Raw genomic sequence first — 23,454 nt, 5'->3', positions numbered from 1 at the left:
TCCCATCCTAGCTCAGGTTCACTCCTGTTCAGCTTTCGCTTTTCCTTTACCTACACATGGAAGTAGAACTGTGAGTCGACAGAGTCAGTAAGAAAAGCATATAACATATCATATAATATCCGACTTGTATCTAGGTGCCCATACACCTATTTACAAGGCTCAACAGATGAGTAAGAATGTTCGATACTAGGGTACAGCCACTATACCACATACACTACATACCTCTCTGTACGAGTGTTGGTAGAGTTTATTTCATACCCTGAGTACCTCTGAGTGATGTACCACACATACACAGTACCTCCCTATACTTATGCTAGTATAACGGTACTCTCAGACAACAATCACTATACCAATACACTCTATACCTTAATCGTATAAGTGTTGGTAGTACAACTAACATTTTAAGCATGTATATACACATAACATATACATACATTCAGTTATTGATATCACACATTATATTCAGTTCTTACCTTCTTTCCGAATTCAAGTGTGCTGGCTGACCTGAACGAAAAGTCTCGCACTAGATGGATGCCCTAACCACATTATGAAACCGGGTAAGTTACATGAACAAAACCCTAATCCCGGGAAACCCAAAACCATAACCCTAGGTTCTGTTACACTTTCTAGGGATTACACAAACTCAGGAAAAAGGGAAGCACCCAACCACAGCACTAAAATGGACGAAAATTGAGAAAATGAAGTGTTCGGGAATCCTGCCAGGTTTTAGAGGTATGGCAAAACCGGCTAGCCGGTTTGCACCAGTTATCCCCAAACTCTTCACCTCTTGCTCAATTTTCCACCAAATGCTACCAAACTTTCCAGAGTACCTAAACAATGCATAAACAATATTTTCCAACCAGTATTTCACAGAAAAACCCAATGAATCAATTTATGCCATTAGAGTTCAAAGCCTAAACTTGCACAACAACCAAACCAACCATTACTACCAGCTGCTAGAACCTAAAATCAACTCAAATTAAGCCTAGAATTTGAACCCTATGCATACCTAAACCTAACAGCCACTAATTCTCAAAATCATAAACTCAAACCAAGCAAAAACTTAAAAACTAGAGAAGGGTTCTACTAGGGCTTACCTTAGCTTGATTCTCCCAAGATTTCCTTGCTGAAATCACCACAAATCAGCAGCAATCCCCCTTGTTCTTGCTGGTTTCGAAGAGAGAGAGAAAAGAAAGAGAGCTTCCTCTTAATTTTTGGTATTTTTCCTTAATTTTCCTCTTTCTTTCTAAATGATTAAGGGTTAATTCACTTAACCTAGGCTGAAAAAAATACTTGCAAGGTGTCACAAGGTTGATCAGCCACCTAACACTCTATTAAACCAAAAGACTAAATTACCCTTTACCCAAAACTAGGGTATTTCAAAAGCTAGGGGTAAAATGGTCAAATTCCATAACCCCGCTAAACCCCGATATTTTATTTTCTCTAAATTATTTCCCACCAAGAAATAAGGTTCTAAACTTACCCATGTGATCAAACTAGCCATCCATCACATTTTCCGTTGTCGCCGAGCAAAAATTACAAAAATAATATTTTTCACATATAAGACAAATAATACCCCTAGAGTTTAATTAACTATTCAAAATTGAGAAATTATAACTCTAATATTCATTTCTAAATATTGGGGTCCACAAATAATTAATTTCATAAAATAACAGAAATTAGTGTTAATTGCCTTTACTAATCCAAATTACTAAAGCGGTCATTACAACTAATGATCATCATTGTCATATAATAAACTCTTTTCATGGTAAATGACATGTTAATGAAAGATGTTTATTACATATCGATCTAGTCATGCATAATCTAATTATACACAACACCTTTACTACATGTCCATCTACATATGTGATCCGAATTAAAATCACACACACTAGAAGTATAGTGTATAGTAAACTGTACTTAGCAATTCCATATTAAAGATTCTCAATACTTTAAAACACTACCAACTTATTTTATTAATATCGTACAATCTTAATTCTCTTGTACATCCTTACAAGATTATACATTCTCCATACGAATAGGAAATTTTCAGATATTTAATAATTATACTTTTATAATTAATATACCATTTATCTTATAATTGTATTTCATATGTTCTATAATATATTATTCATTAAGTACTTGCTTTTAGGACATAAATGTTGGATTTTGTGCCCTACATAAAACCCATTTCAATATAATCAGATTTACTAATTAATAAAGATCAGAAACTGCATTTTATGTTGCATAGTACTTCACATGATTTATTTCATGATTATATTTAATGTATAAATTCTATTAAGTCCAGAACGTATTTATTTGTTCATGATTATAGTGTCGTCAGCACATTGGAATATAATCATGATTATATGTTCAAAAGTTTAATTCCATAATTTGTCAGTTCACTTGATTTAGATTGGCATGATAATCAACGATAAGGTATACTTACACCTTGGATAAGTGTTATGTCCTTTTCAGGGCATTGGCAAAGTTTACCAGTATCAGATGTATGGAGTATACATTGGAAGGGACCGATATTGATCTTAGATAAGATATCATAAATTTACCGTTATATCTTTCTAAGTCAATATCAATAGTTGATCTTAGGTCTATGGATCTCAATCCTGACATGGTTAGGTTCGATCTCAAGAGTGTTATTTGTGTTCTTTGATTTGTTAGTTAAGCCTACCTTTTGGTCTGGGTGATACGTATATTTTGGGAACATGATAGTACAATTGAGTGGGAGCGCTAATCATAGATATGTAATCTAGAGCTTTTATATGGACATAGAAGTGAAACGATGACCTCCTTCGAGCTTGGCTGAATAGACATAAATGATTGAGGCTACATTTCACTAATTATATTAGTTTACTGAAGTATCATTTATAGGTTGCTAAGTGCTTTAAGAATAAAATACATTGAAGGGTAGAACGGTAAATTTGTTCCTATTCAGTGTATATCTGTTGGGTTTTATGCCCTAAATAAAACTCATTTCAATATAATCAAATTTACTTATTAATATAGATCAGAAATAACATTTAATGTTGCATGGTTCACATGATTTATTTCATGATTATATGTACATAATGTATAAATTCATCTGAAACCCTTTTCACATACTTGATCCTGTTTATTGTGCCGTCAACACATTGGAAAGTAAACATGACTATGTGAATAAAGTTTCCTAGATTTATCAGACACAGGGTTTTACTGATATGATAATCTACAACAGAGTTTACTTGCATTTGGAGAAGTGCTATGTTCTTTCCAGAGCATTGGTTAAAGTAAAGCTCAGGTTGGATGCATGGAGTATGCATCGGAAGGGACCGATATTGAACTTTGACTTAGATTTATTAAACTTACCGTAATATCTATTCAAGTCAATATCGCCTAGTTGATCCTAGATCAAATGTTCTTAATCCTGTTATGATTAGGCTCAATCTTGAAAGGCTATTCGTGTTCTTTGATTTGTTAGTTAAGCCTACTTTTAGGTCAGGGTGATACGTACATTTTGGGAACACGGTAGTGCAATTGAGTGGGAGCGCTATCATAAACATGGAATCTATAGCTTCTATCTGGCGAATAGTAAGCAAAGGATGATCTCCTTCGAGCTTGACCAAACGAACATAAATGGTGGAGTACTCATTTCACATAAGCTGAAATATCACTTATACGGGGTCAAGTGTTTTAAGGAATAAATACATTGTAGGGTGTAACGGTAATTTAATCCCTTTTACAGTGTAGATCATTCATATAGAGGATCATTGATCACATTAGGATTATAACAATGGATAACTAATGATGTGTCTATATGGTGGAACATATAGAGCATTCTATATACTGAGAGTGCAATTCTAAGTTCTATGCGTGGATTCAACGAAGAATTAATAAGTTAGTGAATTTTAGTGCTAAATTCTTGATCTACTTATTGGAAGCTCGGTTATATAGACCCATGGTCCCCCCACTAGTTGAGATAATATTGCTTGTAAGACTCATGTATTATTTAAATTAGACTATGTCTATTTGTGAATTTTTCACTAAGTATGGGCGAAATTGTAAAGAAAGAGTTTATAGGGGCACATTTGTTAATTATGATACTTTGTATGGTTCAATTAATAAATATGATAAATGACAATATTATTTAAATAATTATTTATAGTTATTAAATAGTTAGAATTGACATTTAAATGGTTGAATTAGAAAATTGGCGTTTTTGAGAAAATTAGATGCAGAAAAGATAAAACTGCAAAATTGCAAAAAGTGAGGCCCAAATCCACTATGTATGGTCGGCCACTTTTGTAGGGTTTTCCCTCTGATATTTTCATTATTTTAATGCCAAATAATTCAAACCTAACCCTAGTGGAATGCTATAAATAGATAGTGAAGGCTTCAGGAAAATTACACTTAAATTTTCTATTTTTCCTTCAGAGAAAAACCTGAGCCTTCTCTCTCCCTATCTTTGGCCGAACCCACTCTCTCTCTCTCTCTCTTCCTCTTGAATTTCGAAATCGTTAGTGTATGAGTAGTGCCCACACACAGCAAGTGATACCTCAATCATAATGAGGAAGATCGTGAAGAAAGACTTTCAGCAAGAAGGAGGTTTCAGCATCAAAGATTCAGAGAAAGATATCCAGGTTCAGATATTGATAATGCTCTGCTACAGAAAGGAATCAAGGGCTAGATATCTGAACGGAAGGAGTCATTATATTCCGCTGCACCCAATGTAAGGTTTCTTAAACTTTATATGTGTTTATTTCATCGTTTTAGAAAGTTCATATTTAGGGTGTTAATAAACATACTTGTGAGTAGATCTAAGATCCTGGTAAAATAAATTCCAACAACTGGCCTCAGAGCCATGGTAATTGATTTACTTGCAAGAAATTTGGACTTTAAAACGATTGTTTGTTTGTTTTTGGATGGTATCATGTTGTATTGAGTGTTATTTGATGATTGATTGATGTTTGTAAATTTTCCTGAAAAATAATTGCGATTCTGTTTCTGGAATTATTTTTATTGGATAGTATGGAAAAAATTAAGCAAGTTACTTTTTTACAGAACTCAATTTCGATTTAATTTGAATTAGTTATGATTTTTTGAAGATTCGAAAAAATCGGAGCTGTGCTGAAATTTTCCTGCGATTGAGAAAACTGTCCGTACAGCTCACAATTTTTTCGTTTTTCTTCGTTTTTTCATGCTTTTTCATGGAATTAACTTCCGATTTTGTGTAGTTCTGTATTTATACTATTACTATTCCTAATTCAATTCTAATTATCATTTTGAATTAATTTAATATTTTTTAAATTTAATTCAAGATATTAGTGTAATTTGAATTTAAAATAGTTAGTATCTATCTTTTTTGCTTAATTATCTATCTTATTTTTAAATTTGATTATATCTTATCTTATTTTTAAATTTAAGGTCAGATTTTAAATATTTAAATTAAATCTTTTTTTTAAATAATTTGACCTTATTTAAATTTAAAATAAGATAACTATAATCATGTAATTTTAAATAGATATAAGATATTTTGCTAACTTTTAAATTTTGTTATTTTATTTATTTAAATTACATTTAAAATCTGAAAAAGATATTCATTTATCTTTTTTAATTTTTTATTTAATTTTTATTTATAAAATAACATTTAAATTTTAAAAGTAGTTAGCAAATTTTTTGAAATGATATTTAGGTTGGTTGAAACCTAATTTTTCAAAATTGTAGTTTTAATTTTAAATTTAAATATTTAATTAAATTTCGATTTTTTTTTTTATTTTTCAAATTTTTTAAAATTTTCGAATTTTTTTTTTATTTATTTAATTAATTATTTTCGAAATTAATTATTTAATTTAAAATTAAATAAATCCTACATCCAACTATCCAGCTAACCTTGTTGCAGGAGTATGTGTTTTAGCTTGTTTGTAAGTTTTCAAAACCTATTATTACTTGATTGCAAATAGCCATGGTTACTTTTTGCCAGATCTAATGATCTGATGGCTCCCTTGGTCAAGTTAATAATTTGTAACAGGTATATTTACAATCTTCTTTCATCTGTGTATGACCTAGCAACATGATAGGACCCATCCAAAGTGTGCCTGTGTGAGCCTATGTGTTTAAGTTTATTATAGATGCATGTAGGTTGCTGTTGCTAAATAAAATGTCATAGTTCTTGATAGATTTTATTTAGGCACATTTAGTTTTTGGGCTTAGTCAATTAATAACAGTTGTTCATTTTAAGGTTAAATTCCTCTCTTTTGGGCCTTGTGTGAGAGTTGGGAGCCATAGTATTGGGTACGACATACTGAACCCAGCACCCCTTCACATGAACCACCCTATTTGTGAAGGCCCATTTGCCTGATTTGAATAACTGTACTAGGTTAATTACACTAGTTTAACCTAATAAAATTGATTAGCAACATAATTAATTTTATTTATTTTGAAATTAATTTAAGAAAACCACAGTTTAAAGAATTTTATATAAATTATCATAGTTCTTGATAGAATTTATTTAGGCCCATTTAGTTTTTGGGCCTATTCAATTAATAACAGTTGTTCATTTTAAGGTTAAATTCCTCTCTTTTGGGCCTTGTGTGAGAGTTGGGAGCCATATAAGTGGGTACGACATACTGAACCCAGCACCCCCTCACATGAACCACCCCAATTGTGAAGGCCCATTTGCCTGATTTGAGCAATTGTACTAGGTTAATTACACTAGTTTAACCTAATAAAATTGATTAGCAACATAATTAATTTCATTTATTTTGAAATTAATTTAAGAAAATTATAGTTTAAAGAATTTTTTATTCTAAGCTAAACTATATGTATTTTCTTGTATTTAATTAAATATAGAATTATAACCATCTAGATTCTTTCTGGAGCTTAATTTAAATTTTTCATTAAATATTCCTATTTAAGTTGATATTTAGTTATCTTCAACTAACCAACTTAAATCTGAATATCTTTTGCATTTAAAATTTCAAAATTAAGTTGAGAAATTTTAGGCATTGGTTATTAAGATTCTTTAGATATTTTTTAAGTTAATATCTTTTCGAATATTAACTTAAAATGGAATATTTTAGATATTTTTTAATTTAATATCTTTTCAAATATTAACTTAAAATGGAATATTTTCAAATTAAGTGGTTACAACTTAATTTTTGATATTTAATTAAATTTAAATTTGAAAATATTTAAGTTCTAGATTTTTTCTAATACAACTTAAATTAGATATTTTTTCAAATTTTGTGGAAAAGATACTTAGTCAAATAAGATATTTTCTAGATAATTATTTCTAGACTACTTATTATTTCTAATATTAAATAGGAAATATTATACATTGTGAAATTAATTATTTATTAATTAATTTTGGTACAATTTATTTTAAGTATATTTTTCCTAGTATTAAACTAGAGATTAATAATTAAGCCTTCTCTACACTTAATTATTTATTTCTTGAATTTAATACATTTAATTAATTTGAAAATTAAATATCTAAGTTGATTTTTATCATCATACTTAAATATTTCTTTTTCATGACATTTAATTAAATAGAAAATTATTTTTAGTGGAAATTTATTTTTTCAACTAAATTTAAATAATTTTCAAAATATATTTTTTCTTTATTTTATTAATCAAATTTCGAAATTGCATTTCTTAAATGTTGGAATTTCAAATTTTATTTGAAAAATAGATTAAGTTGTAAATTAATTATTTATTTTAATTAATTCTTGGATCAACTTAAATCAATGATTTTTTCATTTATTGATTAATTTAAAATAAATTGAATTAAAGTATATTATTAGAAATTGAATTAATTAGTCAAAGGAAAATCTAGATAGGTGATATTTTTGCTTGAAGTATTTTTCTAGTGTATTTAATTAAATAGAAAATTAATATTTAAGTTGATTTTCATCATCATACTTAAATATTTGATATTTTTCTTGTATATATTTAATTAAATAGGAAAATTATATTTTTTGTTGTAAATTAATTTTATTAATTAATTTTGGGCCAACATTAAATTAGAATAATTTTTCCAGGATTTATTTTTTTATTTTAACATGCATTTTTCGAAAATTGTATTCTTAAATACTTTAATTTTTCGAAATGCAATATATATTTATAGAAAATAAAAATTTGAGTTGTAAATTAATTTTGTAACAACTTAAATTGAATATTTTTCTAAATATTTATTGGAAATTATTACTAAGGTGGAAATAATTCATGTTATTTTCATATCCATCTAAGTAAAATTTATAAATATTAAATTAAAATTTATATTTAGAATTTTTCATTCTAAATTGGAAATTTTAATTAAATAAATATATATTTAAAATAAATAGAATAAATAAAGAGAATCAAAGAAAATACAACTCTTTTTAAATAATGAGCTTTATTATTAAGACATTCGATCTCCATTGTGGGTTTTACACCGCGTTTGTTTTAGTGAGTAATCCTCCCTAATGGAGGAACGTTCATTAGCAATTTTGCACCGTTTAACCTCGCATGATAAGTAGTTTGTAAGTGTTTTGTATGGTATGGATCACCCTAATGGTGGCGACCATACTTGACTTGCAAATTATGAAACAATGGTGGAAGCTCATAAGATAGAATTGCCTTGACTCTCGCCTAAACGGGACAACGCTGAATTCCAATCTTGATCGAATAAAATGTTGCTAGAATGTTTAACATTTTAGACGAGCTGACAACTCTATTCAATGAATGGTAGCTTTGACTCTCGCCTAAACGGGACACTGATATCAGTTTGTTGAAAACCTTGGAAATTATTTAGGATTGTATGTTTTAGTATTTTCACTTGTCATTCCTACTTGCTATATGCTTATAATTTCTGAATTGTGTATGAATTTATATTGAACCATGTTATTTTCTGTTATTAAGTTGTAGTTTAATTTCGAATCTTCATTGTTGGTCTAACTTGGCTTGTTTATCTAATGAGATAAATCCCTAGTGGATTTTCACCATTAGACATACATAATAGTGTTAGATCTCGAAAGATAAATATTGTATATGCGACATCTAGCTGTTCATCAATTGATGACACCTTAGACTAGTATTTTTACGATATGAAACAAGAAGATTGTATAAATAAGATTACTTTGACTTTCGCTAATCGAAGCATCGTTGGATTCTTATTTTAAACGAAATTATCCTAATTCCTCTTAGCTTATTCATTTCGAATTAGCTTTAAAAATATATCATTGGATGAATGGTCTATAAATCATTTCATGTCATTTTATATTTTCTCTTAAGAAATTAAATGACGCATATGATTATAATCCCGAAATTCTATTCCCAATTGATATAAATCCTCAATCTTAGAAATCTCCTACTTGTATGGGCAAATCTGACTTAGAGTTTATATTAGTAGTGGTGGTCCGAGATAGAATTACTCATTATATTTGGTATAAATTTAAGTCTTTGACTTTAATTTCAGATTCCAAATAGAAATTTTCTTATATTTCTAATTCCAGAATACAATACAGTTACACTTTCTCAAGTGTTTAATATCCATATTCTATTAATGGATTAAAACTGTATGGAATATGAGTTAGGTATTCTGTGACCAGGATCCACTTGCAGTATTCTAAGAACTCTTTGATGTAACTAAACCTATGTCATCAAAAGACACTACCATTTTTTTTTAATCTATGGCATTTGTATCTTGTTCATAGTGGATTTGACAAGATCAATCTCTGCAAAGAATTAATATGCCTTTATCCACTGAAAGTAGTTCATCTCATTCGCAGATGGATGTACATTCAGGGGTGGATATAAGTTTTTCGTTGTATTCTTAAAACGAAAACTCTAGATTATACCTTTTTAGCAAGAAATTTGAAATGTTTGAAAAAATTTCATTAATTTCTAGCAATGGTTAAAACCATTAAGGTAAGTGGTTAAAGATCTTGCGAACTGATAGGGGTGGAGAAATAGTTAGTAGATATGCAGTTCAAAGATCATTAATTTTATTTTTGAATTATATCCAAACTTACCTCCCTAGAAATTTCGAGTTGCATATTGATGATTAGTTACTAGTCGTTGCCTAATTCCTTCTATGGTAATACAATTTCAGAATGATGTAATGGTTGGCTACTTAATGTAAATAATTACTAGATTCATGGATGACCTAATCAAAATCTTAAGAAAAGCTAGAATTGTTAACCATGGTTTGTTAGCTATTCTAAGTGATTAGGGGTGGACCATCCCATTGTCAATAGATAAGAAAGTGTTTGTTCAAACAAATACTACTTTTCTAAGAAAATGACTAAGTCTGAAAACAAGTAGCAAATAAAGGAGATATTTTTCTTGATTCCAAAAGTGTTCTATCATCTTATTTGACATATGATGATCCCACTGCCTCTGTTGTTTTGTCACAACCAAAGAGGTTAATACCATTTAGTTTTCTTAGACATAATTCACGGTACCTTGTCGTAGTGGGAGAGTTTCTAGGAACTCACCTTCTTATGACTTGGGAGACACTAGTGATTAAAATCCATTGTGAGTTTAAACAAGTAATGGATTGTTAAGATAAGAAACTAAGAAGAAAGCCAATAGTGGTTTAATCCATTCACATGGGGTAACCTAAAGTTTTCTATTACAAGGACATAAAAGGAAATTTTCGTTTATAAGTCCATTCAATGGACTTAACAAAACTTCCTGTTCCTAGTATTATAGGTTTGAGTTTATCTAAACCTATCGCTTGTGGTATACCTGGTAATTACTTACTATAATGCAAGCAACTTATTTTAGGAAGATGCTGAAGCATTTTCTTTCTAATGGCAATCTATAGAAGCTTCACAACTTCTTAGACATAGATTTTATTTATCTAAGAAAAAGTCTCAACTATTCCAGAAAAGATAAAGCCATGAAAGAATTTCTTATATCAACAGTGAGAGGTCTTAGATATGCTTTTATATGCCTTAGACCAGACACCTGCTGTTGAGTGGGAGTAATGAGTAGGTATCAGATTAATCCACGAGAAGAACATTGGAAGACAATCAAGTAAATCTAAAGATTAAGAAGAGGAACTATATGTTAGTCTATAAGGGTGTGTTTAAAACTCTTAGACTACACCATATCAGATTTCGAAATTTGCCTTTGTGCTAGTAAATCTTTCTGATAAGATGGTGATTACTCTGGGGGTGGAATAGTGATTTTGGAGAAGTGTAAAAACCTATCTGAAGTCTCTAGGTCTACCAGAGACAGACTGAATGTTAAAGCTGCAGGAAAGGTACTTATTCAGTCTAAGGAAAGTTCTATACATCTTTGGCACCATTCCAAATTGCCTTAAACTACTAGTGTTAATTTCATGATTAACCAAAAGTAGTTGCCAAAGGTATAGAATTCAGTATCCCAAGAGAGTAGACATATAGAGAGGAATTTCACATTATCAATGATTTTGTGATTAAGGAAGAGTAATGGTGGAGAAAAGGTTGTGGTTAATTCAACCTTTCAGATCCTATTACGAGGAGTTTACTACTACTACACTTGATTTGTATATCGAGGTGTTGAGATTATTTGAAACACACTTTTTGTTTTATATTAGTGCAAGTGGGAGTTTGTTGGGTTTTATGCCCTAAATAAAACTCATTTCAATATAATCAGATTTACTTATTAATATAGATCAGAAATAACATTTAATGTTGCATGGTTCACATGATTTATTTCATGATTATATGTACATAATGTATAAATTCATCTGAAACCCTTTTCACATACTTGATCCTGTTTATTGTGCCGTCAACACATTGGAAAGTAAACATGACTATGTGAATAAAGTTTCCTAGATTTATCAGACATAGGGTTTTACTGATATGATAATCTACAACAGAGTTTACTTGCATTTGGAGAAGTGCTATGTTCTTTCCAGAGCATTGGTTAAAGTAAAGCTCATGTTGGATGCATGGAGTATGCATCGGAAGGGAACGATATTGAACTTTGACTTAGATTTATTAAACTTACCGTAATATCTATTCAAGTCAATATCGCCTAGTTGATCCTAGATCAAATGTTCTTAATCCTGTTATGATTAGGCTCAATCTTGAAAGGCTATTCGTGTTCTTTGATTTGTTAGTTAAGCCTACTTTTAGGTCAGGGTGATACGTACATTTTGGGAACACGGTAGTGCAATTGAGTGGGAGCGCTATCATAAACATGGAATCTATAGCTTCTATCTGGCGAATAGTAAGCAAAGGATGATCTCCTTCGCGCTTGACCAAACGAACATAAATGGTGGAGTACTCATTTCACATAAGCTGAAATATCATTTATACGGGGTCAAGTGTTTTAAGGAATAAATACATTGTAGGGTGTAACGGTAATATAATTCCTTTTACAGTGTAGATCATTCATATAGAGGATCATTGATCACATTAGGATTATAACAATGGATAACTAATGATGTGTCTATATGGTGGAACATATAGAGCATTCTATATACTGAGAGTGCAATTCTAAGTTCTATGCGTGGATTCAACAAAGAATTAATAAGTTAGTGAATTTTAGTGCTAAATTCTTGATCTACTTATTGGAAGCCCGGTTATATAGACCCATGGTCCCCCCACTAGTTGAGATAATATTGCTTGTAAGACTCATGTAATTGGTTTTGATTAATCAATTATAATTCTCAAATTAGACTATGTCTATTTGTGAATTTTTCACTAAGTAAGGGCGAAATTGTAAAGAAAGAGTTTATAGGGGCATATTTGTTAATTATGATACTTTGTATGGTTCAATTAATAAATATGATAAATGACAATATTATTTAAATAATTATTTATAGTTATTAAATAGTTAGAATTGGCATTTAAATGGTTGAATTAGAAAATTTGCGTTTTTGAGAAAATTAGATGCAGAAAAGATAAAACTGCAAAATTGCAAAAAGTGAGGCCCAAATCCACTATGTATGGCCGACCACTTTTGTAGGGTTTTCCCTCTGATATTTTCATTATTTTAATGCCAAATAATTCAAACCTAACCCTAGTGGAATGCTATAAATAGATAGTGAAGGCTTCAGGAAAATTACACTTAAATTTTCTATTTTTCCTTCAGAGAAAAACCTAAGCCTTCTCTCTCCCTATCTTTGGCCGAACCCACTCTCTCCCTCTTCCTCTTGAATTTCGAAATCCTTAGTGTATGAGTAGTGCCCACACACAGCAAGTGATACCTCAATCATAATGAGGAAGATCGTGAAGAAAGACTTTCAGCAAGAAGGAGGTTTCAGCATCAAAGATTCAGAGAAAGAGATCCAAGTTCAGATATTGATAATGCTCTGCTACAGAAAGGAATCAAGGGCTAGATATCTGAACGGAAGGAGTCATTATATTCCGCTGCACCCAATGTAAGGTTTCTTAAACTTTATATGTGTTTATTTCATCGTTTTAGAAAGTTCATATTTAGGGTGTTAATAAACATACTTGTGAGTAGATCTAAGATCCTGGTAAAATAAATTCCAACAATATCATCTATAGAGGATCCTTGACTATTAGGATTGTAACAATGAATAATCATAACGTATCTATATCGTGGTACATATAGAGCGTTCAATATAACTGAGAGTGTATTCAATTCCAAATCCATAGTGGGGCAAGTTGGAATTAATAAGTTGAGAATTTACTTAGTGAATTCTAGATCTACTTATTGAAAGCTCGGTTATATAGTCCCATGGTCCCTTCACTAGTTGAGATAATACTGCTTGCAGACTCAGTTAATTGATTTTAATTAATCAATTATAATTCTTAAATTAGACTATGTCTTATTTATAAATTTTCACTAAGCAAGGGCTTAATTGTGAAGAAAAGAGGTTTTGGGATCAATTTGTTAATTAAGAGACTTTTCATGGTCTAATTAATAAATTACATAAATGACAATTTTATTTAGTAATTAATTATAATTATTAAATAAATAGTTCTGACATTTATAAGGTTGAATTGGAAAATATGGTATTATTGAAAAGAAGAATAAGTGGTTGAAATAAAGTGGCAAAAATCTAAATAGTGTTCCACCCCGATTTACCGAGATGTCACATAGGATAGTCCCTATAAAACAATTTAATAAGATAAAGACAATAAAATACTTCTTTATTGAAAAATATCTAAGCATGAGATCTCACTATTTAAAACAAATTATTTTTAGTACTGTAAACTTAGATAAGAACTAGTTAAACCAAAAATAACGGATCCACAATGTTTAGCATTTAAAAATATTAAAAGCAAAATACTGCGCCAGCCCCCTTATATGTAGTCCACACCTCGAGCTCTTCAATCTCACTGCTTAGCCTTACCCTTACCTGCACATAGAGTACCCGTGAGCTAACGCCCAGTAAGAAGAGTTATGTAGGACAAGTTTAATTTTGAATAAAATGCAATTGAATGAAAACCTAGCTCAATGAGCATGAGGGCTGATGATTCTATTAAATAGAAAAAGTATTACAAACAGAGATGGCCTAAGAGCCTATTACATTACAACACGTATACAACACTGAAAACAAAAGGAATAACAGAATTTGTTATAAGGAAATCTGTCTTGGGATTGCCTCATTCAACAATACCGAGACTGCCCTCAATCATCAGCAATTAATAATCAATCATCAGTGACATCATCAACCTGTGATGATTCAATTTCTCTAACACCACCCCTCAAGCTGAAAGGTGAGCGAATCACATTAAGCTTGGCAATGAGAAATTGAAACCTTGAGGGAGTGAGACTTTTGGTCAAACAGTCAGCTACTTGATCATGGGAAGGCACATATCGAATTTCAAGTTTCTTATCCAACACTTTGTCTCTCACAAAATGCACATCCAACTCAATGTGTTTAGTTCTAGCATGATACACAGGATTTGCAGCAAGAGCACTCGCACTGAGATTGTCACACCATATAACTGGAACTGAAGGCAACTCGAATTTCATTTCACACAACAGACCTTGAATCCAGGAGATTTCTGCTGCCAGTTGAGCCAAAGCTCTGTATTCGGACTCTGTGCTGGATCGAGCAACTACAGTTTGCTTTTTAGAAGACCAGGAAATCAAGGAATCCCCAAGATAAACACAATACCCTGCTACCGATTTCCTGTCATCAGGGCAGCATGCCCAATCGACATCTGAAAAACCCACCAGATGAAGATTGGGACTTGGAGATAAGTGCAGTCCATGATGTGCAGTACCCTTGAGATATCTGAGAATCCTTTTCACTGCAATCCAGTGAACATCAGTTGGTTTCTTGAGAAATTGACTCAGTTTGTTAACTGAGTAGGCTATATCTGGTCTTGAGTGACTTAGATACTGTAGGGCTCCAAGGATACTTCTATAAAAATGAAGGGTTTTCCATCATTGATGGAAAGTGGCTTCCCAGCAGTTATGGGAGTAGCACACGGTTTCAAGTGTTCCATTTTGGCCTTCTGCAACAACTCACTTATATATTTAGACTGTGACAGATGGATTCTAGTGGAGTCTCTGAATACCTCAACACCAAGAAAATAGTGCAAGGTTCCCAAGTATTTAAGTGAGAACATTTTGTTTAACCTGTCTATGAATGAGTTGAGAACTTCAGAATTGTTACCAGTAACAATTATGTCGTCCACATAAACCAGCAACATGATTGTAACTTGCTGCTCCTTGAGAATGAAAAAGGAAGAATCTGCTTTTGAGTTTTTGAATTTCCAACTTAACAGAGCAGATCTGAGTTGATCATACCAGGCTCTAGGAGCCTGTTTCAATCCATAAATGGATTTGTGAAGCTTACAAACATGATCAGGTTTTTGTGGATCTTCAAAGCCTTCTGGCTGTGACATGTACACATCTTCATCATGAATGCCATTAAGAAAGGCATTGTTGATTTCTATTTGTCTAACTTCCCAATCAAATGAGACAACCAAGGCAAGAACAATTCTGATGGTTGCAGCTTTTACAACAGGGCTAAATGTCTCCCCAAAATCAACACCAGGTCTCTGATGAAACCCTTTAGCAACTAGACGAGCCTTTAACCTTTGGTGACTTCCATCTGCATTAAATTTCTCCCTGAATATCCATTTGCATCCCACTATGTTGTCAGCAAGAGATCTGGGTACAAGTGACCAAGTTTTTTGTCTTTTGAGAGCATAGAATTCATCAGACATGGCTGAGTTCCACCCCTCATGCTGAAGTGCTTCAGCAACTGAGGCAGGTATATGTTGACCATGGCTGATTTTGTTGTGACTCAAGTAAGTTTTAGGTTTAAATATCCCTGCTTTGGCCCTTGTAATCATGGGATGAGTAGGAGCAGTAGTTGTTTGGACAGGTGGATGTATATCAGGGCTAGGAATGGGAGATGAATGCATGGATATGCTGTCAAGAACATCATCAGTAGCAAAAGGAATAGGTGAACCAGAAAAAGATGAATGAGAACTTACAGACTGTTGTGTTGAAGTTGGAGAGGATGGTGCTGCTGGAACTGATGGAGAGGTATCAGATGAACCTGTTACTAGTATAGGAGATGGAAGTTGAAACCAGGAGTGAGGTGCATCAAGAGTGATGAGTTTTTCCCTTTGATAATTATTAAAGAAACCAGAATGACATGGAAATTCTGACTCATTGAATGTTACATTCCTGGAAATGTAAATTCGACCTTGTGGACTTAAGCACTTATAACCCTTGTGCACTTCACTGTAACCAAGATTTAAGCATTTGACAGAATGATATTGAAATTTATGTGTCTGATATGGCCTCAGATAGGGAAAACAGGTCGATCCAAACACTTTTAAAAATTTGTAATCTGGGACTTTAGAATACAGAACTTCAAAGGGTGATTTTCCCTTCAAGTCTACTGTAGGCAGCCTGTTAATGAGATATACTGAAGTCTGAAAAGCATCAGACCAGTATTTGAGTGGCATCTTTGCTTGAGCAAGCAAAGTTAGTCCCATTTCAACAATGTGACGATGTTTTCTTTCAGCACGTCTGTTCTGTTCAGAAGTGTGAGGACAGGAATGGTGAAAGAAAATGCCATTAGCAATGACCAAGTCAGAAAAGGATTGAAATTCCCCTCCCCAATTAGTTCTTAGTTGTTAAATTTTTCTGTCAAATTGATTTTCCACAAGATTTTTCAATTGAATGAATGCAACAAGTGCATCAGATTTTTGCTTAAGTGGAAATAGCTAAATGAATCTACTATAATCATCAAGAAAATGAATGTAATATTTGAAATTGGTGTGTGATGCAACTAGGGTAGGTCCCCATAAATCAGTGTGTATAAGATCCAAAACATGTAATGCATGACTGTCAGAATTTCGAAATGGTAATGCATGGGACTTTCCAAACTGACAAGCATCACTGAAAGAGTGTTTTTCATTAACTTGATGTTTTACATTTGAGATGTTTAAAACTTGATTCAAGACAGCAGCAGATGGATGACCTAGGCGTCTATGCCAGGTATCCTTTAGGGAAATAAAAGACTTGGATTGTGAGACAGAACCAGAAAACAACTTGTTTGTGTCTCGACTGATGTTGTTGACTGTTTGGGAAGGAAATTGATACAGGCCATCTTTAAGAGTTTCTTGCAGCACCACCTTCCCTGTTGTTTGATCCTTCACACAACAGAAATCAGAGAAAAATTCAACTGAGACATCATTATCACTGGTTAGGCTAGAGATGCTTATTAGATTTTTAGTAATGGATGGTACATGCAATAAATCTTTCAAAATCAAGCACTTAGAGTCAGGTATATTGAGAACATTTGAACCAATATGTTTGATAGAGAGTTTAGTACCATCACCAACTATCATTTGCTCCTTACCACCATACTCCACTTTGTTTTTCAGCTTGTCAGAGTCTGGAGTTAGGTGATTGGTTGCTCCACTGTCAGCATACCAGCTGTCATCACTAAGTGTTTGAGGAGTGGCCACCAATACAGACATTGGATTTTGTCTGTCCTGACTGTAATTGAATTCAGATGGAGGAGGCTGTCCCATGTAACTTTCATCAAAACGATTACAGCATATGGCAGCTGAGTGGCCCTACTTGCCACATACTTGGCAAGTTGGCTTTGAGTTGCCTCTTCCACCTCTTCCTCTGCCACGTTGACCACTGCCTCCTCTCGAAGATGACCCCTGGGGAGTGTATCCTCGACCTGAGTTGTTTCCATTGTTGGAGTTTCCAGATCCTCTTCCTTGAAATCCTCCTCTGTTCCCAGGACCAAAGGGTTTTTGAGCCAAAGCAACAGAAGGATTGTTAAGTAACTTGCTGTTTGGTGACAGAGATTGAAGCCTTTCCAATCGACTGTCATAGCTGAGGAGGGTGCTTTGAAGCTCTTGACAAGACAGTTCTGCACGAGCTTCAAGTGGTACAACTATAGACAAGTATTCAGCATCCAAACCAGAGAGAATATTACCTCTTAATAGCTTTTCTGGGTAAGGATCACCAACAATGGCCAAAGTGTCAGCGCAGATTCTCTTCTGTCTGAGATATTCAGCCATCGATTTGTCTCCTTTGCGAGTGGTCTGAAGCTTAGTTTGTAGTTCATCCATGTTGGCTCTAGACTGAGCTCCATACAGTTCTTCAAGAGCAGTCCACAGTGTTGCAGCAGATCTGCAACCCATGACTTCAGATCCAATGCCTTCAGTCATCGATCCGTACAGCCAACCCATCAACAGTTGGTCATGTACGATGCATGACTCATATTCATGATTAGGCAGAGAGTGTGTGCTTACATTTCCTTCTTCATCAGTTGCAGGAACTGTAAGAGATTCAGGTGGACATGTTTTCTGACCAGTGAGAAATCCTTTGAGTCTGTGTCCCCTGATGATGGTGAATACCATCGTTTTCCATAGTGGGTAGTTGTTTCTATCCAATTTCAAAGAAAATGGTTGACTCAGTGTGTTACTAAAGGGAGTCACCAGAGGTGCTGCCATTGAAGTGTTTGGCTGAGCACTGGAGCTTGGTGGAGAGTTTTCGGAACTGGATTTTACTGGTGTGACTTGGGACATTTGAGTTCCTTCAGTAGCCATTGAAGAGTGTTATGAGAAAGCTCTGATACCAAGTTTAATTTTGAAGAAAATGCAATTGAATGAAAACTCAGCTCAATGAGCATGAGGGCTGATGATTCTATTAAATAGAAAAAGTATTACAGACAGAGATGGCCTAAGAGCCTATTACATTACAACACGTATACAACACTGAAAAGAAAAGGAATAACAGAATTTGTTAAAAGGAAATCTGTCTTGGGATTGCCTCATTCAACAATACCGAGACTGCCCTCAATCATCAGCAATTAATAATCAATCATCAGTGACATCATCAACCTGTGATGATTCAATTTCTCTAACAGGACATAACCCTCCTAACTAGTTACTTGACATAAGTACTCTTTAATATTAATCAACAGTAATTCACATTCCATAAATATATTAACAACGCATGTTGTTCTCACATGCACAAATCAAGATTCATATCGCACATTATACTCACATACGATAATCAACTATACACTCATGTTGATCAGACATGAGGTAACCTGCCCTGCCTTGTGTTATTCTCGCACTTGGCATCCAATATGGGCCATCAAGTACCATAAGTTGTACTCACCCATGATAAAGTTATAACCTACAAGTGTTATGCTCACACAAGCAGCGAGACCCTAATACTATTCTCATGCTAACGATGCTAAAAAAAATGTAAAGAGATCATCACAACACGTAATCAATTTAAATAGCAAACCAACCCAAGTTGTATGCATAAACATACACCATGTGCACAGATGCCCACTCTTCTTACCACAGTTGCTAAAACCACACTAGCTACCTCGAGCACCTCAACAAATTTTCTTGTTGAGAACAAGATCCTAAATATTTATTAACACAACAATACACTCAAAATATATTCAAGTATGAATCTCTAAACTCATACAGAAACTTACGTAAAAATACGTACACATAAGTCAATCTCACTTGCATGACACACCATACATAAGCATTTATTATTTTGATTCACACAAACATATTGTCTTTACTCAAATAAACATTTTTAACGTGTAACATGAATTCATACAACACATTTTTACGTAAAATTTTACTAAAATACTATTTATTCTAATTAAAACCCAAATAAATAGTTAATTAATCATAAATAATTATAATAAATACCTACAACAACTAATAAATTATAAAACCTATTCCATTTTATAACATAGACAGTAAATGGTATTACAAAAATACATTATACTATTTTAACAACTCTTAACTTTTTTTCATAATTAATTTAAGCATTAACTAAGTAAATTCATGAAAAATACCAAAAATGATTAAAAACCGAATCTAACTATTCTAACACAGTTTATATTCTATACTAAGTCACTAATAATTTTTTTTTAAATTTTCTGAGCAACCTAAGTATTTTTCATAGTTAAAATAAGATATAACATCAATAATTCTTGAAAAATACATAATCGCCTAAAAATTCAATCTATCAATTTTATAACAGTTTATATATCATATCCCATCATATAAAATAAATATAGATTTTTCTAAGCACCCTAAGTATTTTTCATAATTAATTAATGAAATAAACTAATTAATTCACAATAATTCCAAATAAATTCAGAAAATTATGAAACTTCACCAAGCACCTTAGAATAAAATAAGGAATCAAAATCTACAAAAATATCTAAGAAAAACACCTTAGAAATGATCAGAACAAGGTTGCCGACGTTCTCGTCGGTTTTGCCGCCGATAAAGTGTAACTTTGTCTCCAATTGCTCTTGAAGCGTCCTTTCGATTGGGGAAGCTCTCCACAGTGCTCAAGACCTCAAAACGATCAAGATCAACCCAAGAAAAAAGATCCAAGAAGGCAGATCAGAGTCCTCTCCTTCGTTGGCGGTGTACCGTCTTCAATGGAGTAAAAATTGTGTTCTTTCGTTTTGGACGTTAAAGCTTCGTTTTCTTACGTCAAAAATGATCCTTACGGTCCCATGCACTCATATATAACCTCCCTTGACCCAAGAACAAGCTTAAACACATTCGAATTCGCATCCATTTCAAGCCGCACCTTCGAAGCTTCAACAATGGCGAAACTCGAAACGAGGACCTCCGCCCCTTATACCACGTTAAAAAGCTTCCTTAGGTCGTATATAAGTGATCCCAAACCTCCACTTTCACCCAGGTTGCAATCCACTTGAAGAACGAAAAAAATTTCGGTATCGTATATGTCGTATACGTTCTCTCTCTCTCTCTCTCTCTCTCTCTCTCTCTCTCTCTCTCTCTCTCTCTCTCTCTCTCTCTCTCTCGTTCATTCTCTGTTTTGGCGTGCGAATTAAGAGCTCAAAAACCTAATTTCTATCGTGTTTGAACCCCAAGCAAAAAGATCGCTTTGAACCCAAGTGGAACGAATCTCATTCCACATAAATCTCGGTCTTCCGAACTGTGCGTATATACACTCTCGTATATACAAAAATAACAACAACAGCAACTTAACATTAATAATAATAATAATAATAATAATAATAATAATAATAATAATAATAATAATAATAATAATAAGAATAACATTAATAATAATAATAATATAATAATAATAACATTAATAATAATAATAATAATAATTGTGTTAAATATACCCTTTAACACTATAATAATATTTACCAATATTATTATACTAAAAATAATAATCACAATCATTATTATTATTATTCCTACTAATAATAATATGTACCAAAATCAAACCAAATTGCATATTCATTTAATAATATCCAGATATATATATTTATTAGGCATTATGCACATGCCAATAAAAATCAAATATTATATCATCACAAAAATCTCATACATATTTAAACCCATAAATATGTAAAATAATAAAAAAAAATACTCTCCGCTAAAAAAATTACAAAAATACCCTTTCTAAGTTAGCGGGTATTACAATTATCCCCCTCTAAAAGAAAATTTCGTCCCAAAATTTTACTCAAATAATTCTAGATATTGTTCTCGCATATCAGACTCTAGCTCCCAAGTAGCTTCCTCCACCATACTGTTTCTCCATAGGACTTTCACCAAGGTAATTTTCTTATTTCTCAAAATTGTATCTTTTTGATCAAGAATCTTTATCGGGCGTTCATTGTAAAACAAGTCTTCCTGTAAACCCAGTGTTTCATAGCTCAAAACATGCGATGGGTCTGACACATATTTTCGGAGTTGAGATACATGAAATACATTGTGCACCCCAGATAATGATGGCGGTAAAGCTAATCTATAAGCTACACTGCCTACTCTGTCCAATAGCTGAAATGGACCAACATATCTGGGACTTAGATTCCCTCTCTTGCCAAATCTCTTCATCGAGAGTCCTTTTCGTGGTGTCACTCGAAGAAATACATGATCACCCACTTCGAACTCAATGTCTCTCCGCTTCAGGTCTGCATAAGATTTCTGCTCTGAGCTGTGATCATTCTAGCCCTAATCTTCTGAATAACTTCGTTGGTGTGTTGAACTGCATCTGGCTCTAGAAGTTTGTTCTCTCCCAACTCATCCCAATGCAGTGGAGACTTGCATTTTCTTCCATACAACATCTCATAGGGTGCTACCCCAATAGTAGACTGATAGCTATTGTTGTAAGAAAATTCAATCAAAGGCAGGTATTTGCTCCACGATCCTTGGAAATCTATCACACATGCCCTCAACATATCTTCCAAGATCTGATTTGTTCTCTGAGTCTGACCATCTGTCTCTGGATGATATGCAGTACTGAACTTCAATCGAGTTCCCATTGCTCTTTGTAAGCTTTTCCAAAAAGATGAGTAAACCGAGCATCTCGATCACAAACAATAGAATACAGTGCCCGATGTAATCTCACAATCTCATTCACATAAAGTTCAGCAAATTGGTCCATGGAGTAAGTCATGCGTACTGGTAGAAAATGAGCAGACTTTGTATACCTATCCACAACTACCCAAATGGCGTCATGCTGCTTTGTAGTCTTGGGTAACCCAGTCACAAAATCCATGGAAATTTCTTCCCACTTCCATTCGGGGAGTTTCAGTGGTTGTAGTAATCCTGCTGGTCTTTGATGCTCTGCCTTAACTTGTTGACATGTTAAACATTTGGCCACAAATTCAACTACATCCTTTTTCATACCAGGCCACCAATACAATGCTTTCAGGTCATGGTACATTTTAGTGGTCACGGGGTGAACTGAATAAGGTGTAGTATGAGCTTCTACCAATATCCCCTTCTTGAGCTCATCATTATCGGGCACATAAATTCGTCCCCTGAACTGAATTAATCCCGTGTTTGATATTTCATAATCTTTGGCATTACTATTCAAAAAATTTTGTTTTAGTTCACTGAGCTTTTGATTTGTCGTCTGCCCCTCCTTCATTCTTTCTAACAAGGTTGATTGAAGTGTGACCTTTGCAAGCTGACCTGTGATAAACTCTATACCAGCTCGTTCCATGTCTTCTAATAATTCCCTTGATACTCCTTGTAA

General features: G+C 33.0%; 1 protein-coding gene across 1 annotated transcript; it reads right to left on the bottom strand.

Annotated features, from left to right (window-relative positions):
* Window positions 1–21,929: 21,929 nt before the first annotated feature.
* On the bottom strand, window positions 21,930–22,307 carry LOC133034114 (uncharacterized). The gene has a single exon (XM_061109134.1). It carries the CDS (start codon window positions 22,305–22,307, stop codon window positions 21,930–21,932), a length of 378 nt encoding a protein of 125 aa, XP_060965117.1.
* Window positions 22,308–23,454: the final 1,147 nt, after the last annotated feature.

This window comes from Cannabis sativa, chromosome 2 (genome assembly GCF_029168945.1).
Source record: "Cannabis sativa cultivar Pink pepper isolate KNU-18-1 chromosome 2, ASM2916894v1, whole genome shotgun sequence".
NCBI lineage: Eukaryota > Viridiplantae > Streptophyta > Magnoliopsida > Rosales > Cannabaceae > Cannabis > Cannabis sativa.
Note: the sequence above shows the minus strand (reverse complement) of the source record. Positions and strands in the feature narration are given on the sequence as shown.

Coding starts and splice junctions, on each gene's coding strand:
- LOC133034114 (XM_061109134.1), bottom strand. CDS start 22,307: ATGAAGAGATTTGGCAAGAGAGGGAATCTAAGTCCCAGATATGTTGGT.